The 18,684-nt window shown below is 41.1% G+C and overlaps 1 protein-coding gene across 1 annotated transcript; it reads left to right on the top strand.

The window, feature by feature from the left end:
* Positions 1 to 706: 706 nt before the first annotated feature.
* Positions 707 to 13,180, top strand: LOC308289509 (uncharacterized protein; the record flags this gene model as incomplete). The annotated part of the gene is made up of 8 exons (XM_080731204.1): positions 707 to 785; positions 4,001 to 4,091; positions 4,365 to 4,452; positions 5,587 to 5,805; positions 7,314 to 7,489; positions 10,864 to 11,130; positions 11,942 to 12,150; positions 12,795 to 13,180. Exons 2-8 carry the CDS (start codon positions 4,051 to 4,053, stop codon positions 13,178 to 13,180), a joined length of 1,386 nt encoding a protein of 461 aa, XP_080587330.1. The 5' UTR covers positions 707 to 785; positions 4,001 to 4,050.
* Between the last annotated feature and the right edge of the window lie 5,504 nt (positions 13,181 to 18,684).

The raw sequence follows: 18,684 nt of genomic DNA, 5'->3' as shown, positions 1-18,684 counted from the left end.
CACAGTGAATAGTGACACAAATGCACTGCCTAAAAGAACACAGTAGCATAGGCTATTTCCAGTGCCAACATGCTGACACCAAAATAACAAACAACACAAAATCAATCAACACGATCAAAACAGAGACAGTTTACTGGTCTAATTTTCAAACTAGAAAGTGGAGAACAAGAAAGAGAGAGAGGGCGAGAGAGGGGATGAACACTGAACAGTCAGACTGGCAAATATCATATGCCTGCAGTTACACATAAGCTCCACTATGTGTCACTGTCGCCTTAGACCAGGAGCAAATGCCTGCAGTGTTTTGTAAACCCCACTGCGTGCACTGTCACTTTAAGAGTTCCATGCGTGGGGGTCAAGGGTTACACTAGTCGATTATGGGAAGTCTTGAATGAAAACAAGGAGGATTCTGTGAAGAGATTATCTTGGTAAAAATATATATATTATACTTTCATGGAATAGTTTCAGATACACGTTACAAGCATATTCTTGAAAACGTCGTATATGTAGTGGGTTTGATATGGTTTATATTAACATGGTTAATAATGCATTTGTATTGTAAACAAGAGGTCTTTCAGCTTGGTTGAGCTTGTCCTCATTGCTCTACTGTTTCTCAGCGATTGTATTTCTGTTTCAACATATTATTGTAAGGTAAGGACATGTTTTCATAGCAGATGTTTTACTGACAATGTTAATGTTTTTCTCAGTGGAAAAGGAGTGAAGTTTATAAGGGACCTGCAGTGTGTGTTCAGTGTGTGAGCTGGCCATCCCTACACACACTGTTTGTGGTGAGTTTTAGACATAACCCACATTTCATGTAATTTACTTTACTGCAAGTATCTCATTTATTTGTGATGTGTTTTATGTATGTATTTCAGAGCCCAACTTTTTTTTCTTTTCTAAACATAGTTGTGGCATAGTTGTTTTGGCTTTTCCATATATATAATATATAGCCGCAAATTGCAACACTAGATTTTTTTATAATGGGATGAATCTAGGGTTGCAATACCTCCCATAGGCAGCCGATGCATGAAAACAGTTTTTTTGCTAACTGATTGTATTAAACGACTTCAAACTCACCAATATTGTAGCTCTATGGAAAGCTTGGAATTTACTCTTGCTAACTGCAAAGTGTTTGTTTCAGAAAAATCCACAGTAGACATGTTAGGAGCTACTTTCTATCCAAGAAATTTGGTTCCCGGAGTTTGGAAGCGCTCGTGGAAAATCCCTCAACGGTCCTGTGACCACCTGGTTCTAAATGTCACATTATGCAGGAGGCAGCGGTACATGGCGTTATAGAAGACGAGCGCTTCCGAAGTTCAGCACTTAGAAAATAAACCATGTCTGCTCGGATTTCTTGACAGAAAATAAATCATAACAATTCGTCGGTGGATTTTTCAGAAACAAACACTTTGCAGTTAGCAAGAGTAAATTCCAAGCTTTCCATAGAGCTACAATATTGGTGAGTTTGAAGTCGTTTAATACAATCAGTTAGCAAAAAACTGTTTTCATGCATCGGCTGCCTATGGGAGGTATTGCAACCCTAGATTCATCCCATTATAAAAAATCTAGTGTTGCAATTTGCGGCTATATAATATATATATCCATCGTGGAATCTCCCGTCGATCCGACGGATGAGTATACAGGCAGTTATTTCCTCTTAGCATGGCTCCTCATGTGGGAGCGTAGCCCTATCCCTGGGACACACAGTCTCCCACAGATGCTGCATGGAATTTTGTCCTGTGTTGAGGTGAGAGGTCCTCGTTTCCTGCGGTCTCTCTTGTCTTGGATGGATTCCGCTCTTGCCTGTTCGAAGATCTCGATGCCTTGGGTAACCTGGTGCCTCCACCTTTCCCTGTCGGTAGCTGTATCTTCCCAGTTTGCTGCATCTATGTTGCAGCTCCTGAGGTTGGCCTTCAGTGTGTCTCTGAAGCGGAGAAGGGGTCTTCCCAGACCACGTTTTCCCTCCTTCAGCTGACCGTAGAGTAGCATCTTTGGTATGCGGCTATCAGGCATTCTGACAACGTGACCTGCCCACCGGAGCTGGGCCTTGATGATCAGGCTTTCAACGCTGGGTAGTCCACACTTCTGCAGGACCTCGAGATTGGACACCTTGTCCTGCCACTTGATGTTGCAGATTGAGCGCAGACACCTCTGGTGAAACCGTTCCAGCTGCTGGATGTGACGTTGGTAGGTTGTCCAAGTTTCAGAACCGTAGAGTAGGGCACTCAAGACTACTGCTCTGTAGACAGCAGTTTTTGTGTGCAGCTTTACACCATGGTTTTTCCACAGCCTCTTTGTCAGTCTTCCGAAGGATGAGCTGGCTTTGGAGATACGCAATGAGATCTCATTATCTAGAGATCCGTTGTTGGAGATGGTGCTTCCTAGATAGCAGAACTTTTCCACGGTCTTGAGATCTGTGTTGTCAATGGTCACTGGAGGTGGGGGGAGCACGGCAGGGTTCTGGGGTGATGGAGGTGGTTGAAACATGGCCTCTGTCTTCCCCAGGCTTATGGTCAGACCAAAGCGCCTGCAGGATACCGAGAAGCGGTTCACAATCTGCTGGATGTCGTCGGGACTGGTAGCTGTCAGGGCACAGTCATCAGCAAAGAGGAATTCCCGCAGTAGAGCCTCAAACACTTTAGTCCTAGCCTGGAGTCTCCGCAAGTTGAACAGCTTTCCACTGAAGCGAAACTGTATGTAAACACCTCTTTCACAGTCTGTGAAAGCATCAAGCAGCATTGCAGAGAACAGGATGGAGAAGAGGGTTGGCGCCAGGACGCATCCTTGCTTCACTCCATTCCTGACTGGGAATGGTTCAGATGCATCACCATTCTCTTGGACCCTGGCTTGCATTCCTTTGTGAAAGGAAGCGATGAGAGAGATCAACTTCTCTGGACAGCCAAACTTCCCAAGGACCTGCCATAGACCCTCACGGTTGACTGTGTCAAAGGCCTTGGTGAGGTCCACAAACACCATATAGAGGCCTTTGTTCTGCTCTCTGCACTTTTCTTGCAACTGGCGGATGGCAAATATATATATATATATATATATATATATATATATATATATATATATATATATATATATACACACACACACACACACACACACACACACACACACACACACACACACACACAGAAAGTACAGTAACAAAGTTACAGATCACCAACTTCCTGGGAATAAAGAATCCCAAAGATATTCCTGTGTCACTCCCTAAAAGCCAGGTTACTCATAGAACGCACAGCATAGGGGTGAGAACAAGTTGATATAATGTGATCGATCATAAATTGCATGTTTTCTTGTTCCAGGCTTTATGGATAACATTTTGAAATTGTGAATTATGGTTATCAAATACATAGCCTATATATTCAACTAAATCGACAGGCCTGATGAAATGGGCAATACAGCAGAACGTTAGTTTCATTCTCCACTAATAGTCTTTGATGAACTTCTGTTCTGTTCCAGTGTACTGTCCTGTTTCAATTTGTTTATTAATTTTACAGAGCAAAACTTTGCACACACAGAGATACTGGTAGCTGGCTCTTTGATTATAAGATAATTAGCCTCCTGACCGTCTCCATTGGTCAAATCATGCATACTTGAAAGGTATATATACTAGGGCATTCACAAATAGTGATTTTTAGTATTCGATTTATTCAACCTCAAAGTATTCGAATAGTCGAATATTCGACAGGACTGGCCAAACTGTCAAAGTAAGCAAGATGCGAACATTGTGAAAATAGCCGATCTAATGCGAGGCGTTGTGAGCATGTAGATCTGCTATTTTCACAATATTTATCTGCGGAACATTAAATGTAATACCTACAATTACAAGTGCTTGTCAGGGTTCTTATGACTTCCTATCTAGCCAAGCTTTATAAACCATGAATAAATATATATATTTGTAAAGACAAAAAAAAAAAAGCAAATATTCGACTGAGTCGAATAGTGACTTTGATATTCAAACATTCAAATATTTCTTGTCTTGTGTCTTAAGATCAGGTCAGTCTGGACACCGGCTTAGGACTTCAACGTTGCTCTGCCGCCATGCCCAAGACACGAGAGCCTGTGACCGAAGAGAAAAAACGGTAATTTCATTATATTTTGGCAATCTCTGTGTATTCTTTTTGCAACGTGCTGCCATTTATTTAATTCATTGAATGCATTGGGATGACGAAGAATAAAAAACGGTACACCTAATCCATTCATTCATCAAAATAACGTTGCTGACTGAGTGCCGTTTTGCTATATCCTTTTTACTGAAGAAGGGCTGTATATATATTTATAAATGAATAAAAAATGCTTATGTATGTATTGTATGTAATGGGTGAAAAAAATGATGAATGTTTTTTTTCCCTCAGATTTCAGTTAGCAACATTTGGTCCGAAAAAGCCAGTTAAGATCTGCAAAAGCCCTGACAATAACATCTCCCAGTTTCCTCAATTGAAGGTAGGCATCATCATTTTTAATTATTCTTTTTTATCCAGTGGTGGAAAAAGTTTTTTTTTCTTTTCGTTTTTTAGTAAAAGTATCAATACTGCAATGTAGAAGTACTCCGTTACAAGTAAAAGTTCAGAATTCAAAATGTGCTTTAGTAAAAAGTACGAAAGTATTGGCATCAAAATGTACTTCAAGCACCAAAAGTAAAAGTACAAAATATTAGAAAATAGCAGATCTACAAGGCCTAGGTATAAAAAATAGGGCTAAAGTGGTCAATGGATGTTTTGTAATATTATAATTTGTGACTGCAAAGTAACTAGTAACTAAAGTTTTCAAATAAATGTAGTGGAGTAAAAGTACAGTATTTGGATCCGAGATGTAGTGGAGTAGAAGTAAAAGTATTGGAAATTGGAAATCCTCACTAATGTTCATGATAAAATAGCACAAAAAAAAAATCTGCTCAGTCTGGGTCTCATAGGAGAGCAGTGGGCGGGTCAAATCCATCCACCAGTGACATCATCATTTGACAGATTTCTTTTTTAAACAATATTTTTGAAAGAATATATTTTTATTATCGCGAGAACAATGGCTTCCACTTTAACATTGCAACTTTAGAAATTGATGATGTCACCACAGCTCTCCTATGAGACCCAGACTGAGTAGGAAAAAAAATTGCTATTTCATCATGAACATAAGTGAGGACCTATTCATGGATTGCATTTGTACTATTTGTTAAGTGTTTTAATTAACGTAGAACATTGGTTCTATGCCCGTTGGTCCTCAATATGGCTGGTTTAGGACTACAAATGCAACCCATGAATTATATGAAGACAGGTTGAAAAGTGGTGAAGTCCTCCTTCAAGTACAGTAATTAAGTAAATGTACTTAGTTACTTTTCACCACTGTTTAAATCTCAATAGTAGTCTTAAAAAGACAAAAACACACACACGCACGCACGCACACACACACACACACACACACACACACACACACACACACAGTAGCCAAAGTGCCAATATTTATTTTAGGACGTTTTGGCAGCTAACTGCCATCTTCAGGGTAAGAGCAAGAACTGACGTTGTAAAATAACGAGAAACAACGGAAATGAACTCATATCTCATTCGATTCCCAATTTCTTCACAGGACCATCTGCCCACCGGCTATGATTACCACGTCTGTGAATACGACGCCATCAGTGAAACAGAGGATCGCGTCAACTTCAACGATCATGTCAACTTCAACGCCACTCTTCGCATGGGCTTGTCGTCGACAGATGAAATAGCGCGGTGGTTGAAATCTCACGTGACCACGTGGCGGGTGGCGAGAACAACGAAAGTAAAAGGCGGAAGGGTGGTTTTCAGGGTAAGACGGGTTTATATAATCAGGGTTCCCACGGTCATGAAATTCCTGGAAATATTTTGAAATGAGAAATTTTTTTTTTCCAGTACTGGTACAGTTTTGGAATTGATCAAGGGTCCTGGAAGGTCCTGGAAAAAATAGCTATGCATTGTCTTTGGTTATTGATTTTGTTAATACCTCTGAAATGACAAATTAAACATTGGCCAAATTGTCAAATATTAAGAGGCAGAAATTGTGAAAATAGCAGATCTACATGCTCACAACGCCTCGCAATGCGAGGCGTTGTGAGCATGTAGATCGGCTATTTCCACAATAAAACAGTGTTATACAAAATTCCTCAATAGTGCTCGTCAGGGTGCCGGGGTCCCCAGTTCAAATATGATTATTTCTGGGGTCACAGCCTGAAAAGGTTGAGAACCACTGGCATACACTACCTGTCTTTGGGCATTGCCAGTTAGAGATGGGACGTTCGCGAACGATTCGAGTCTTTTGAACGGCTCTTTGAAATGAACGATGGGTAGAAAGTAGGGAGCCGTTCCTCTGAGGAGAGTAAAAGTACCAACACTGCAATGTAGAAATCTCTGCCACAAGTAGGGCTGTCACAATTATTACATAATCGTCTAATTGCAATTATTTGAGGTAATCGCAATTATTTTGCATAATCGTCATAATCATTTCCATGTTGAGAAATGTTAATATAGTTTCAAACACTTTCAAAAAGTTGTGGAAATAGCAGATATACAAGCTCACAACGCATCGCATCTCGACGCGTTGAGAGCTCGTAGATCGGCTATTTCCAATATCAATGTTCTTTTTTTTAAGTACAAAATGGTCAAATATGTCAGTTATTTCTTTGTAAGTTACATGTATGTGCCATGATGGCCATGTGCATCTTCAAAGCCTAAAAGCCAAACAGAAATGTAATTGTCAACGACAAAAACACAATTAAATCGTTAATCGCAGTTATTTGAGTGACAATTAATCGTCATGTAAAATGTCATTATCGTGACAGCCCTAATCACAAGTAGAAGTACGGAATTAAAATGTACTTGAGTAAAAGTACAAAAGTATTGGTATCAAAATGCACTTAAAGTACCAATAGTAGGAAGTACTCGTTATGCAGAATGTCCAATTTCACAAGTTTTCCAATGAATACATGTAGAAAAATCATTTGAAAATTGCAGATCTACAAGCTCAGGAAGAGCAATAATTGTGAGCTTGTAGATCGGCTATTTTCAAATGGCGGCAATGTGTATATGGCCGAAATATTGGGTTGAATTGATTTGTAATTATAATCAAAATCTACAAAGTGACAAGTAACTAAAATGAGTCATTTGAACGGCTCTTTGAAAGGAACGGATCCCAGAGATCCGGTTCACTTCAAAGAACCATAAATCCAATCTTTATAATATCTTTGTGAATGGAGGCTAATCACTTTAATCTTGACCAGGCACCGTTGGATGTATGCAAGAGGTTCACCCAATATAACACTTGTATTCTCCTGTTATTAGGTGGAGTACAGGTGCCAACACAAACAGGTCAACAGGACACCAAGAAAACAGGAAAAAGACAACTTGCCAGGTGCAGCTGTGCCGCGCAGAAGCAAGAACACAGACTGCTCTGCTAAGATGGTTGTGACACTCCACGCACCCTTACGGACTGAATGCAGCAGAGGCAGACCGAGCATGTAAGTAGTTATGTATTGTATAACATCTTTGGTGCTAATGTTTTGTGTTACACGATACATTTTTGTAAAGATGTTTTTTTTTGTACAGAAATGTTACAATTATGTTCTTGTGTGACCACGCCCACCTGCTCATTAAAGAAGGACTTCACCACTTTTCAACCTCTATAATTGGTCCTCACTAATAAATTGATAAAATGTATTTATTTTCATCTTTTTTGAGCGGTGGTCACACCGTCTCCATAGCGTGGCCGTGTGTGTATCCGTCTATGTATGTGGGTGGGTGGGTGGGTGCGTCCGTATGTAGCCTCAAGCCTGTGGTGTAGTACCTTTTCTGACCACACATGTTAAGGGAGGGGCGCTGTTTTCAGGCCAGCCCCAGGCACACACACACACACACGCGCACACACACACACACACACACACACAGGGGGGAAGGGGGGGGGTAAACCACCGCTCAGTTCACACGGGTGTGATTTTTTTGTCTCAGAGGAGGGTTGTGGGCAGGTCAGTTTCCCATCGTCTTGTGACATCATCAATGCGGAATCCAAGCTAATAGAAAATGCAGGCTTTCTATTCCTGAAAAGTTGCAATGTTAAAGTTGTTCTTTTTTTTTTTATATGAATTATATTTTTTTTGTCAAATGATGATGTCACAAGACTATGGATTTCTGAACTTCCCACAGCTCTCCTAAGAGACTTGGACCGAGTAGGAAAAAAAACTGTGCTATTTTATTATGAACATTAGTGAGGACCTATTATGAAGATAAGTGGTGATGTCCTCCTTTAACCCATTTAGGCCTGAACACAATATGACGCAATATTGTATGCTTTAACTATTGAAAAATAGCAGATATACAAGCTCACAGCGCGGCACCGAGTGCCGCGCTGCGAGCTTGTAGATCTGCTATTTTTTGAAAAATCTTAAATTTTGACCTGATTCTATAAGTGTCTTTTGAATCCTTCTAAGGTTTTTGGGAAAAAACTATGTTTCTATGTCAGCCATCTGGCCAGCCATCGTCAAAGAAAAGGTCCTTTTCACTTAACTGGAGCTCGGTTAGTCTGTTCTTGAGAGACTACTATGTCAGTGGTGCTCAAACCTTTTCATGTGAAGGACCCCCAAGATGATATGTATTTGGCCACGGACCCCCATCTCAAAATATCTAGTTCCAGGGGACCACCCAGAAGCAAAATTTTAGTTACAAACGTTCGCTTTGAAAATACATATATTCAAATATTTGCACACATTTTCACGACTTTTTCCAAAAATAGCAGATCTACAAGCTCGCAGCGCGGCACTCGGTGCCGCGCTGTGAGCTTGTATATCTGCTATTTTTCACTGGTTAAAGCATTCAATAATTCTAGGCCCTAAATGGGTTAAGTATGTGGGTGGTGGGTGGTGACCCAGCTGATACCCACAGTATTGTTGAATGGCAAAAAGGCGAGGAGATGATATTATGTCAGTGCATTTCAAACCTTTTGACTCGGAGGCTTTTAGGAAAGCCTCCGAGTCAAAAGGAAGTAACCAAAAATACACAGAGAAGACATATTTGCATACTATAACTATAGTCGGGGGATATCTTAAAGCTATACTGTGTAAGTTCAACTAGTGGTCAGTAGCGGTATTGCTTTTTTCGGCCGTTTTTCGGCCGGAGTCGTCGCGGACCACCGCCGCGGACCACCGGAGCGGCGCCGCAAACCACCGCGACCGATAGTAATCCGTGGAGGGGTAGAACGCATGGTAGAACGTAATTTTCTGGCCAGGATTTGTGGATTAAGAGGTTAAAATCCTTCACCATGGTAAACACTGTAGCCAAGCGGAGGCGCTTCCTGGAGACCAGAGCAGATAAGCTGTGATTGGCCGGTAGTGTACCATGTGTGCATGATCGGCGATGTGATTGGGCAACGTATACACAACGTATACAGATGATGCAGATTACGTCATTTTGGCGCGAAATCCGGTCCACGGCCAGGATCATAGAAAACATATAAAGAGAAGGCTTCAGAAGCTGAAAATAACGGAGTGGGTGTTCTAAAACTTTAGCGATTTAACAGTTAGGACAATTTTAAGATTTGTTTTATAAAAAAAGTTACATGGTACAACTTTAAAAAGTCCTGGAATAAATTCCTTACCAAAACATTTCTTCACCAATGTGTTTGTAAAGGTGTCTAGTAACACATCTCACAAAGACTGAAATTCAGTTTCCCTAGGAAAATCTTTGACAGCTAGGGTAATTCTGGGTCTCATTCACTCACTATACAAAGTGACAAGGGGAGTGACTATAAGGGGAGTGACTATTTCCCCTATAGTCAAAGTGACTATAGGGGGGAAAAAATAACTCCCAAAAAATATGCGTTAAGTGGGATGTGAGGGGTCTAACTAGGTGTTTTTAATTATTCTGAATCCATTGCAAGCATTTGTTTTGCACAAAAAAAAAACATTCATTCGGCTAAAAACAGCCCATAAAATGATGGTTTAGTGATGAGTCATCACTTTTCACAGTGGTATGGAGGTCCATTTCTAGCCCAAGGAATGTTTTGGTGCAAAACAAATGCTTGCAATGGATTCCGAATAATTAAAAACACCTAGTTAGACCCCTCACATCCCACCTAAAGCATATTTTTTGGGAGTGATTTTTTTCCCCTATAGTATATGTATAGTGAGTGAATGAGACCCAGAATTACCCTCGCTGTCAAAGATTTTCTTAGGGAAACTGAATTTCAGTCTTTTTGAGATGTGTTTGCGACCGTCAGGTCGCAGTTTAGTATCAAAACCTCCACCGGCCGTCCGTCCGTCCGTCGGTCACACGTCACACCTTTGCCCTGCTCATATCTCCGCATCAGTATGACATCACACTGCTTGGTGTGTGCCGTCAGGGTCATTTGTGTACGGTGTGATGTCATACTGATGTCAGCAGTGTGATGTCATACTGATGACAGCAGCTATGTCTCTATATATGGAGTTATATGTTGTTCGTGTCCAAATATGGGGCTTGTGAGGTCAGACTTAGTGAGATTCGTCGGTTATCTCCATATATGGAGTGATGTGTTGGTTATCTCCATATCTGGAGATTCAACCTTCAACGATTTTGACATCTTGTTACTAATCTGTCGGTAGATAATGCCGGTCTTATATAAGGGTCATTTGTGTACGGTGTGATGTCATACTGATGTCAGCAGTGTGACAGGAGATAAGCGACCAACGGTCGCTTATCTCCCGATTAGGGAGTCTTACTGGTACTAGACACCTTTACAAACACATTGGTGAAGATTTTTTTTGGTAAGGAATTTATTCCAGGATTTGACACTATTTCTAAAGATATCCCCCGACTACTAACTAACTCTTTATCTAAATGTTTGTTTACAATGTCCCTTTAGAAACTCGGATCCGCATCTGCCTGCCTTCCCTACTAAAGTGCGCCTCCACAGCGACCACAACCACAACCTGAACGACGAAGGGGCGCTCCGGTACCGCGACGTGGGAGACGAGGCGAAAGCAACTCTGATCAAGTATTTCGAGGCGGGACACTCCCCGACCACAGCCTTGGACATGCTCAAGTTGGACCTGCTGGAGAAGCATGGTGACGATTACGAGCGTGCCGCAGCAAACGGAGAACTGTGTCCCAAACTGGAATTCTGCTACAGGTAATGTGATAGTTAGACCAGTGGTTCTCAACCTTTTCTGGCCGCGACCCCCAAAATAATCATAGATGAACTGGGGTCCCCCACCCTGATCCTACATGGAGTTGGAAGAGTTGAGGCATTGCATTTTGTTTAACACAAAATAGCAGATCTACATGCTCACAACGCCTCGCGAGCATGCACTGTAGATCGGCTATTTTCCCAATTTCTGCCTCTAATATTTGACAATTTGGCCAATGTTAAATTCATTCTAGAGGTATTAAAATAGGTCTTAAAAGTCCTTAAATTGACACTTTAGAAATGTGCAGATACTCTCTATACACTTACATTTTATGTTGGGTTGTTTACTGTTGAGTGAGAAAACGACGTTTCACATTAAAGGAGCTATAGTCAACTTTTTCATTGTAGGGCCGACACTTTGTTTACATCCTAGTCTATAGACTAGAATGTAAACAAAGTGTCGGTCTGACAATGGCCAAAATGATTATTTTATCATTATTTTACGCTTTTTGTGGTCATTTTTTAATAGAAACACATATATGAAGCTTATTTTTTTATAAAATATTTTCGAAACATTATTTTTATTTTAGCATCCGTTTTTCAAGAAAAAGTTGACAATATCTCCTTTAAGCTAATCATCTGAGGACCCCCAAATTGATTTAGGGACCCCCCCCCCCCTGGGGGTCCTGACCCACAGGTTGAGAACCACTGAGTTAGACAGATCTGTTTGTTAACTTTACTGGCTGTATCTTAATAATAACCTGTGATTCATCTGAATAATATTTGTACTAATTCAAGTGTTATCTTTGGACAGATTTTACCATAAGTTATTCGACCAGGAGTATGGGAGTCCAGTCGGAGTAGAGATGACGGCGGCTAGGAAGAGGAAGGTTGAAGGGTGCAACATGGAGACGGGCTCAGATGGGGCCATCGCCAATGAAGAGGCAGATGTTCATACATGGTCAGAGGAACCAGATGTGGAGATGGCAGAAGAAGAGGCTGAGCTGTCTGCTTCACAAGAAGGTAACAGTCCACTATTTCAAATAATATATCTGTCTTACAGCTAGTGTTGGGTGATATGGAAAAATAGTAATTAGTTGTATCACGATACACAATCTTATCGTGATTTTTTTTTTTTTCATGTTGGTTTTTATGGTTATATTTCAAGTTACTTAACAGCACAACCACTACAAAAACTACAAGAAAAAGGAGTAACAGACCATTTAGACCAGTGTGGTCCAGGGACTCTCTGGGTTCCTTTTGGGAGGTCTAAATTTGACTCTTACAAGTATGTAACTCTGACAGCATACAAATGAAACCAAATGGACCCTTACAGGTCCATTTGGTTTCATTTGTATGCTGTCAGAGTTAAGGGGAGACCTTGACTTTTTAAACTTAGACAATGCAGGTTTAAATGGATTCTGCAATGAATCTCTGTATTAACAATTCAACAGGATTTCTTTTTACGGCTCCCTCATTGTATCACGATCTCTCTGAAAAGGCATATCGTGGAGACATTGTATCGCCTCAATGATATTTATGTTTATCACCATATCGACCACCCCGACTTACAGGACCAAATTACTGCGCTCTTTCAAAACTATTGACTATTTTTGTGATCAATAAGCCATTACTTTACCGTAACCGATTTTGTATTGTTTCCCCAGCATCGTGTCAAGCCGCAGCAACGGGATTGGCCAAAATGTGCGAGGACTTGGTGGCCAAGATCAGAAGGGACCCGTCTTTGGCAGCTCCGGCGCTGGCCGCGGCGGAAGCCTTCCAGCGAGTAAAGACCAATCCGCGCAAAATCGCCACGGCCTTGAACATGTTTTCCCGTTACATAAATACCAGCACGACGACCTCTGTCAGATCTAAAGCGCAACGAGCGCAATTAATGCGGCAGCGCAGAGCTGCCGGTCAGGCATCAGTGAAGAGACGCAAGCCGCGCTTGGGCGGAAAACGTCGGATTGTTGCTGGACGCCTGTCCATGGTCACTACCGGTCACCTCTACACCCAGCCACCTAAGAGGCCCAGAACACTTGCTCCCCCATAATCTGGCAAACGCAGTGTCCTAGCTAGGACCAAGACACAATCATTCTGGTGGTTGTATAAAGCAGTGTTTCTCAACCTTTTTTCTGCTTGGGCACACTTTTCATGTCCCAAGAATCCATGGGCACACCAACATAATACGGGGGTGTAAATATCGTCACTGTCGGGAAGAAACCTTGTATCTCCAAGTTTCAGATTTGTACGTTTCTTCGCAAAGTAAAGCCCTGCTTCATCATACAAGGCTGTCGCACAACAGTAGTGAAAACAGCAGATCTACAAGCACACAACGCCTCGCGGTGCTACAAGCACACAACGCCTCGCGGTGCGAGGCGTTGTGTGCTTGTAGATCGGCTGTTTTCACTAGTTTAAATAATTTTTAAGATGATGAATACAATACTGGCTTTCAAGCAGTTTCAAGGGGCACACTTGACCCTTCTCAGGGGCACACCAAAGGTCCCCAGGCACAGTGGTTGAGAAACACTGGTATAAAGCAGTGTTTCTCAATCCTTTTTGGCTACCAAAAGGAGTACCGCTTTTCCCTGATTTTTTAATCCAAGTACCCCCTTTACCCGACAACAACATTGTCCTTATAAAACTCAGGCAAAGGGCTCAATATGATATATAATATGATAACCCCCCTTTTCATTCCTCCATGTTCGAAACTCGTTGCTCGGCCTCCTCGACGTTCCTCGCCGTCTCCTTCAGGTCGGAGACTAAATTATTTAGTTTGGTATTAAAGGAGTAGTTCACCCCCAAAATGACTTTTTTTCCTATTGATTACTCACCTCATGCTCATGGAGACTTGAGTTCAACAACATTTTTTTTTTTCACTTTCCTAAGACAAAAATTTGATTATAGTAAATGTAGCCCCATTGATTCCGAATAGGGACCCAAATGGATTTGGGTCCCCGTCCGGAATCAATGGGGGTACATTTACTACCAGTAAGACTCCCTAATCGGGAGATAAGCGACCGTAGGTCACATGTACACACAAAGAGGGCTGTAACTGCCATTGGTTCCTAGTTGTGTGGGGAATGTGTAGACATACTGTGTACCGATGTGCATGATTTTAGGGCAAAATCTGTAGGAGCAGTGTCCAAAAATGTGTTTTGCAAGAATCTGCCTCATGGTGGCGCTAGAAGAGGGCCATGTGAGAAATGAGGGGTGGGGTCTCCGCGTTGCCTTGGCGGACGAATAGGTACCGGCCCCGGCTCTCCCGGACGCTCCTAGCCCGAGTTACGGCATTTTATGTGAGCTGCAGTGGAGGGGGTCCTCCACTGGGGGCGCCACCACTTTGGCATCCGTTCTGGAGCACCAGGAGTCGGTGGTCCCTGGGAATTCCCCGTGAGCAGCCATGTTGGAGTGGTCATTTGGTCATTTTTGCACATTTGGTCTTTTTTTACATCTGGGGGTCCCCCAGGGACCTGGTCCTGGAGCTCCGGGGGTCCTTGGAGGTTGTAGTTTGGCAGCCAAGGAGCGTGTGTGCAAAATTTGGCATGGATCGGGGCAACGGTTGCGGAGATATGAGCAGGGCAATAGTGTGACGTGTGAGGTGTGACAGACAGACGGACAGACTGACTGACTGACGGACTGACTCACAGTTTGTGCAGGTTTTGATAGTAAGTGCGACCTACGGTCGCAATAATCAAATTTTTGTCTTAGGAATGCGACAACAAACTAAAACAAATATTAAACTCAAGTCTCCATGAGGTGAGTAATCAATAGAAAAAAAGTCATTTTGAGGTTGAACTACTCCTTTAACATCGTCTCTGCCCTGCCATATCTTTCCTCATCGAGGCTTTGAAGCTGTCCAGCTCTTGTTTCACGTCGGCCCTGATGGCTTTTATGTCGGCGTTTATTGCAAGCATGCTGCCTTGTAGGCTTGGCATGGATTCCCCTCTAGCTTCCATGTTGTCGTCGCGTTTGTAACTTTTTTTCCAGTCGTTGAATTGATTTGCTTCTACTCACACGTTCACTTCGTTCATCCCCGAACATTTTCACGTTAGAACGGGTACACATTATTGTGTATCATTATTTTATGCTTTAACTATTGAAAAATAGCAGATATACAAGCTCACAGCGCGGCACCGAGTGCCGCGCTGCGAGCTTGTAGATCTGCTATTTTTGAAAAATCGTGAAAATTTGAATTTTGACCCGATTCTATAAGTGTCTTTTGAATCCTTCTAAGGTTTTTTCTGTAAAACCTATGTTTCTATGTCAGCAATCTGGCTGGCCATCGTCAAAGAAAAGATCCTTTTCACGTAAATGGAGCTCAGTTAGTCTGTTCTTGAGAGACCACTATGTCAGTGGTTCTCAAGTTTTTCATGTGAAGGACCCCCAAAATGATTTGTATTTGGCCACGGACCCCCATCTCAAAATATTTAGTTCCAGGGACCACCCCCAGAAGCAAAATTTGAGTTACAAACGTTCGCTTTGAAAATACATATATTCAAAGATTTGCACACATTTTCACGGCTTTTTCAAAAATAGCAGATCTACAAGCTCGCAGCGTGGCACTCGGTGCCGCGCTGTGAGCTTGTATATCTGCTATTTTTTCACTGGTTAAAGCATTCAATAAGTCTAGGCCTAAATGGGTTAAACTTCAAAATATGCTTAATCTAAGGGGATAAAATAGGCCTTGTCTGGGAGCTCTCCTTCTACACAGCCGCTCTCTCTGGTGTCATAGCGGATGTCAACCGACATTTTCAAGAATATAACATCACAAAAAATATAAAGGGAGTGAGAGTTTAAAACGGTGGATCCTCTGCAGATTTATTTTCAACACTGTGGCCATGACATTTCAGTTTTCATGTCAATAACTTACATTCAAAGTTCAAACACATCACCATGTAATTTGGGTTAGCAACTGTCATGCTCACGACAGGTTTCACCAAGTGTCATCATTAAATATTAGAGTAAATGTTATTTTTTTTCCTCATTCTTCAATTGTAGTTAATTATTCAACTATGAATGATTTTTACCTTCTTTTTTTTTCTTTTTCTTTTTTGAGTACCCCCTACAGTACCTCCGTGTACCATTTGAGAAACACTGGTATAAATGTCTGCAAACAGCTGTGACTGACAAATAAAGATCCATAAACTGTATATGTGTTATTTCAGCTTATTTCATGTAGCATGATTCTGTAATCTTTAGGCATTGGTGTTAAGTAACTATGTACTGTACTAAAGTACAATTTTAGGTATTTGTTATTTACTTGAGCATTTCTAATTTACTTTTGATTCTACTCCAATACATCTCAGAGGCATATATTGTAATTTTACTCCACTACAATTATTTGACAACTTTGGTTACTTTGTAGATTTTGATTATTACAAAACATACATAACCACTTACATTTAGGCCATTTGAAAATAGCAGTTCTACAAGCTCACAATGCGATGCAATGTGACTCATTGTGAGCTTGTAGATCTGCTATTTTCAAAATACTTTTATACATTAGAAAACTTGGACATTCTGCTTAAGGAGTACTTTTACTTTTAAGCACATTTTGGTTCACAGGTTCATGTCAGCTAATGAGTTTATTAAGAACATATTAGGCAGCAACAAATATTTACAAAATATGAAATCACAACCAGCATTTTAGCCATGGGTCAAATAATAGCAACAAATACATTGAGTTCAATCGTATGAAATACTAGGTGGATGGCAAGCGCCACAGCACTACACCTAAATTTTTAATTGATTTAGGTTTAACTTAACTATTCTCTTGCCATTAATTGCATCTTTTGACATTCATTGGAGTGTTCAGTTTGACCCAAGACCCAATCTACCAACAGTACGCAACAAGCTGCTCTACACCAGCTGATGAAAAACCATTAAAATACAATTTGACCATGGTCTACAGTATTTACATAATGTGATACATATTTGATCATAGGAGTGTAAAGCCTGGTTTACACTTGGTTGCATGCCAGTGTTGCGTGCTGAAGCTTGTAGATGTTGTGAGCTTGTAGATCATTTATTTTCAGTGCACAAACATGGCATGCAACCAAGTATGAATCTAGCATAAATCATAAATTCATTAAAGGAGTAGTTCACCCCCAAAATGACTTATTTTCTGTTGATTATTCACGCCATGGAGACTTGAGTTCAATAATATGTCTTTGCATTCCTAAGACAAAAAATTGATTATAGTAAATGTGTCCCCATTTAGACTCAAATAGGGGTAAAACCAAAAAAATAATAATATTGAACTCAAGTCTCCATGGCGTGAGTAATCAATAGACAAAAAGTCATTTTGGGGGTGAACTACTCCTTTAATATAAAAGGCACATTAGAGTAGGACTTTCACTCTTTTACTACCTCTATTACCTTTTGAAGAGATGGAATGTTAAATTATATTGCGGTTGCATTTAGATTATCAACCCCAGCTGATAAAGAATCAACAGTTACCTGGCATCAACCTAGTAGGCCTACAAACATGTTCGTGGACTGTGGAGTCAACATGAGCTGAATAACCAAGGGCGTCACAAGGGGTAGGAAAGTGGGACTGAGTTACCAGGGCCCAAGGTGGAGGGGCCCTAGTAACTTTAGCTATTGAAAAATAGTAGATATACAAGCTCACAGCGCGGCACCGAGTGCCGCGCTGCGAGCTTGTAGATCTGCTATTTTTGAAAAGTCGTGAAAATGTGCGCAAATCTTTGAATATATGTATTTTTTAAGTGAACATTTGTAACTCAAATTTTGCTTCTGGGGGGTCCCTGGAACTAAATATTTTGAGATGGGGGGGGTCCTTCAGATGAAAAAGTTTGAGCATCACTGACATGAAAATATTCTTGGCACGCATTTTCAAGATTTGTCAAAAATAGCAGATCTACAAGCTCGCAGCGCGGCACTCGGTGCCGCGCTGTGAACTTGTATATCTGCTATTTTTCAATCGTTAACATTCATGGGGGGCCCGCAGTGAATCCTTGTACCCAGGGCCCAGAATTTGGTGTGACGCCCCTGTGAATAACACTGAGTTGAACGCCACAAGGCGACTACCGCCCTCTACTGTAGGATCCAAGAAAATCAAAGTGTAGAATAAAACATCCACATGCTTTCCTCTCTTACTAGCATCATGTCTATATCTGATTTGAAGCTCTGTAAATAAAAATCAATTAATTAAAAATAGTTAATTACTAGTTAAAGCTGCAATCCATAAAAAAATTAAAATTATGTGAATACAATTAATTTGACTAATCGTTATTCCCATGCAGGGGGAAGTTACAGACTGCAGCTTTAAGCATCCACTTTGGTTTCATAGAAAGATATCGAGTGTTTAATGTTTACTACTGTACTTACTGTGGTTCTACGCCTGAGGAGTATGCAATAAAATGTATAATACACATGTTAGACATTGCTGTGGGTTAAGCATAAGTCCATTATATGTTTTCCTTTTCTTTTTTGTACAAATCATTTCCGAGAAGAATGAATAATGATAGTAATTCTGTGATGGCTCCCCAGGTGTTGAGGGCAATAGGAGGAAGAGGTTGGAGGAGGTCTTCA

The sequence above is a fragment of the Nannobrachium achirus genome, assembly GCF_963921795.1.
Source record: "Nannobrachium achirus genome assembly, chromosome: 1".
NCBI lineage: Eukaryota > Metazoa > Chordata > Actinopteri > Myctophiformes > Myctophidae > Nannobrachium > Nannobrachium achirus.
The sequence above is the reverse complement of the archived record's forward strand: the minus strand, read 5'-3'. Positions and strand labels throughout refer to the sequence as shown.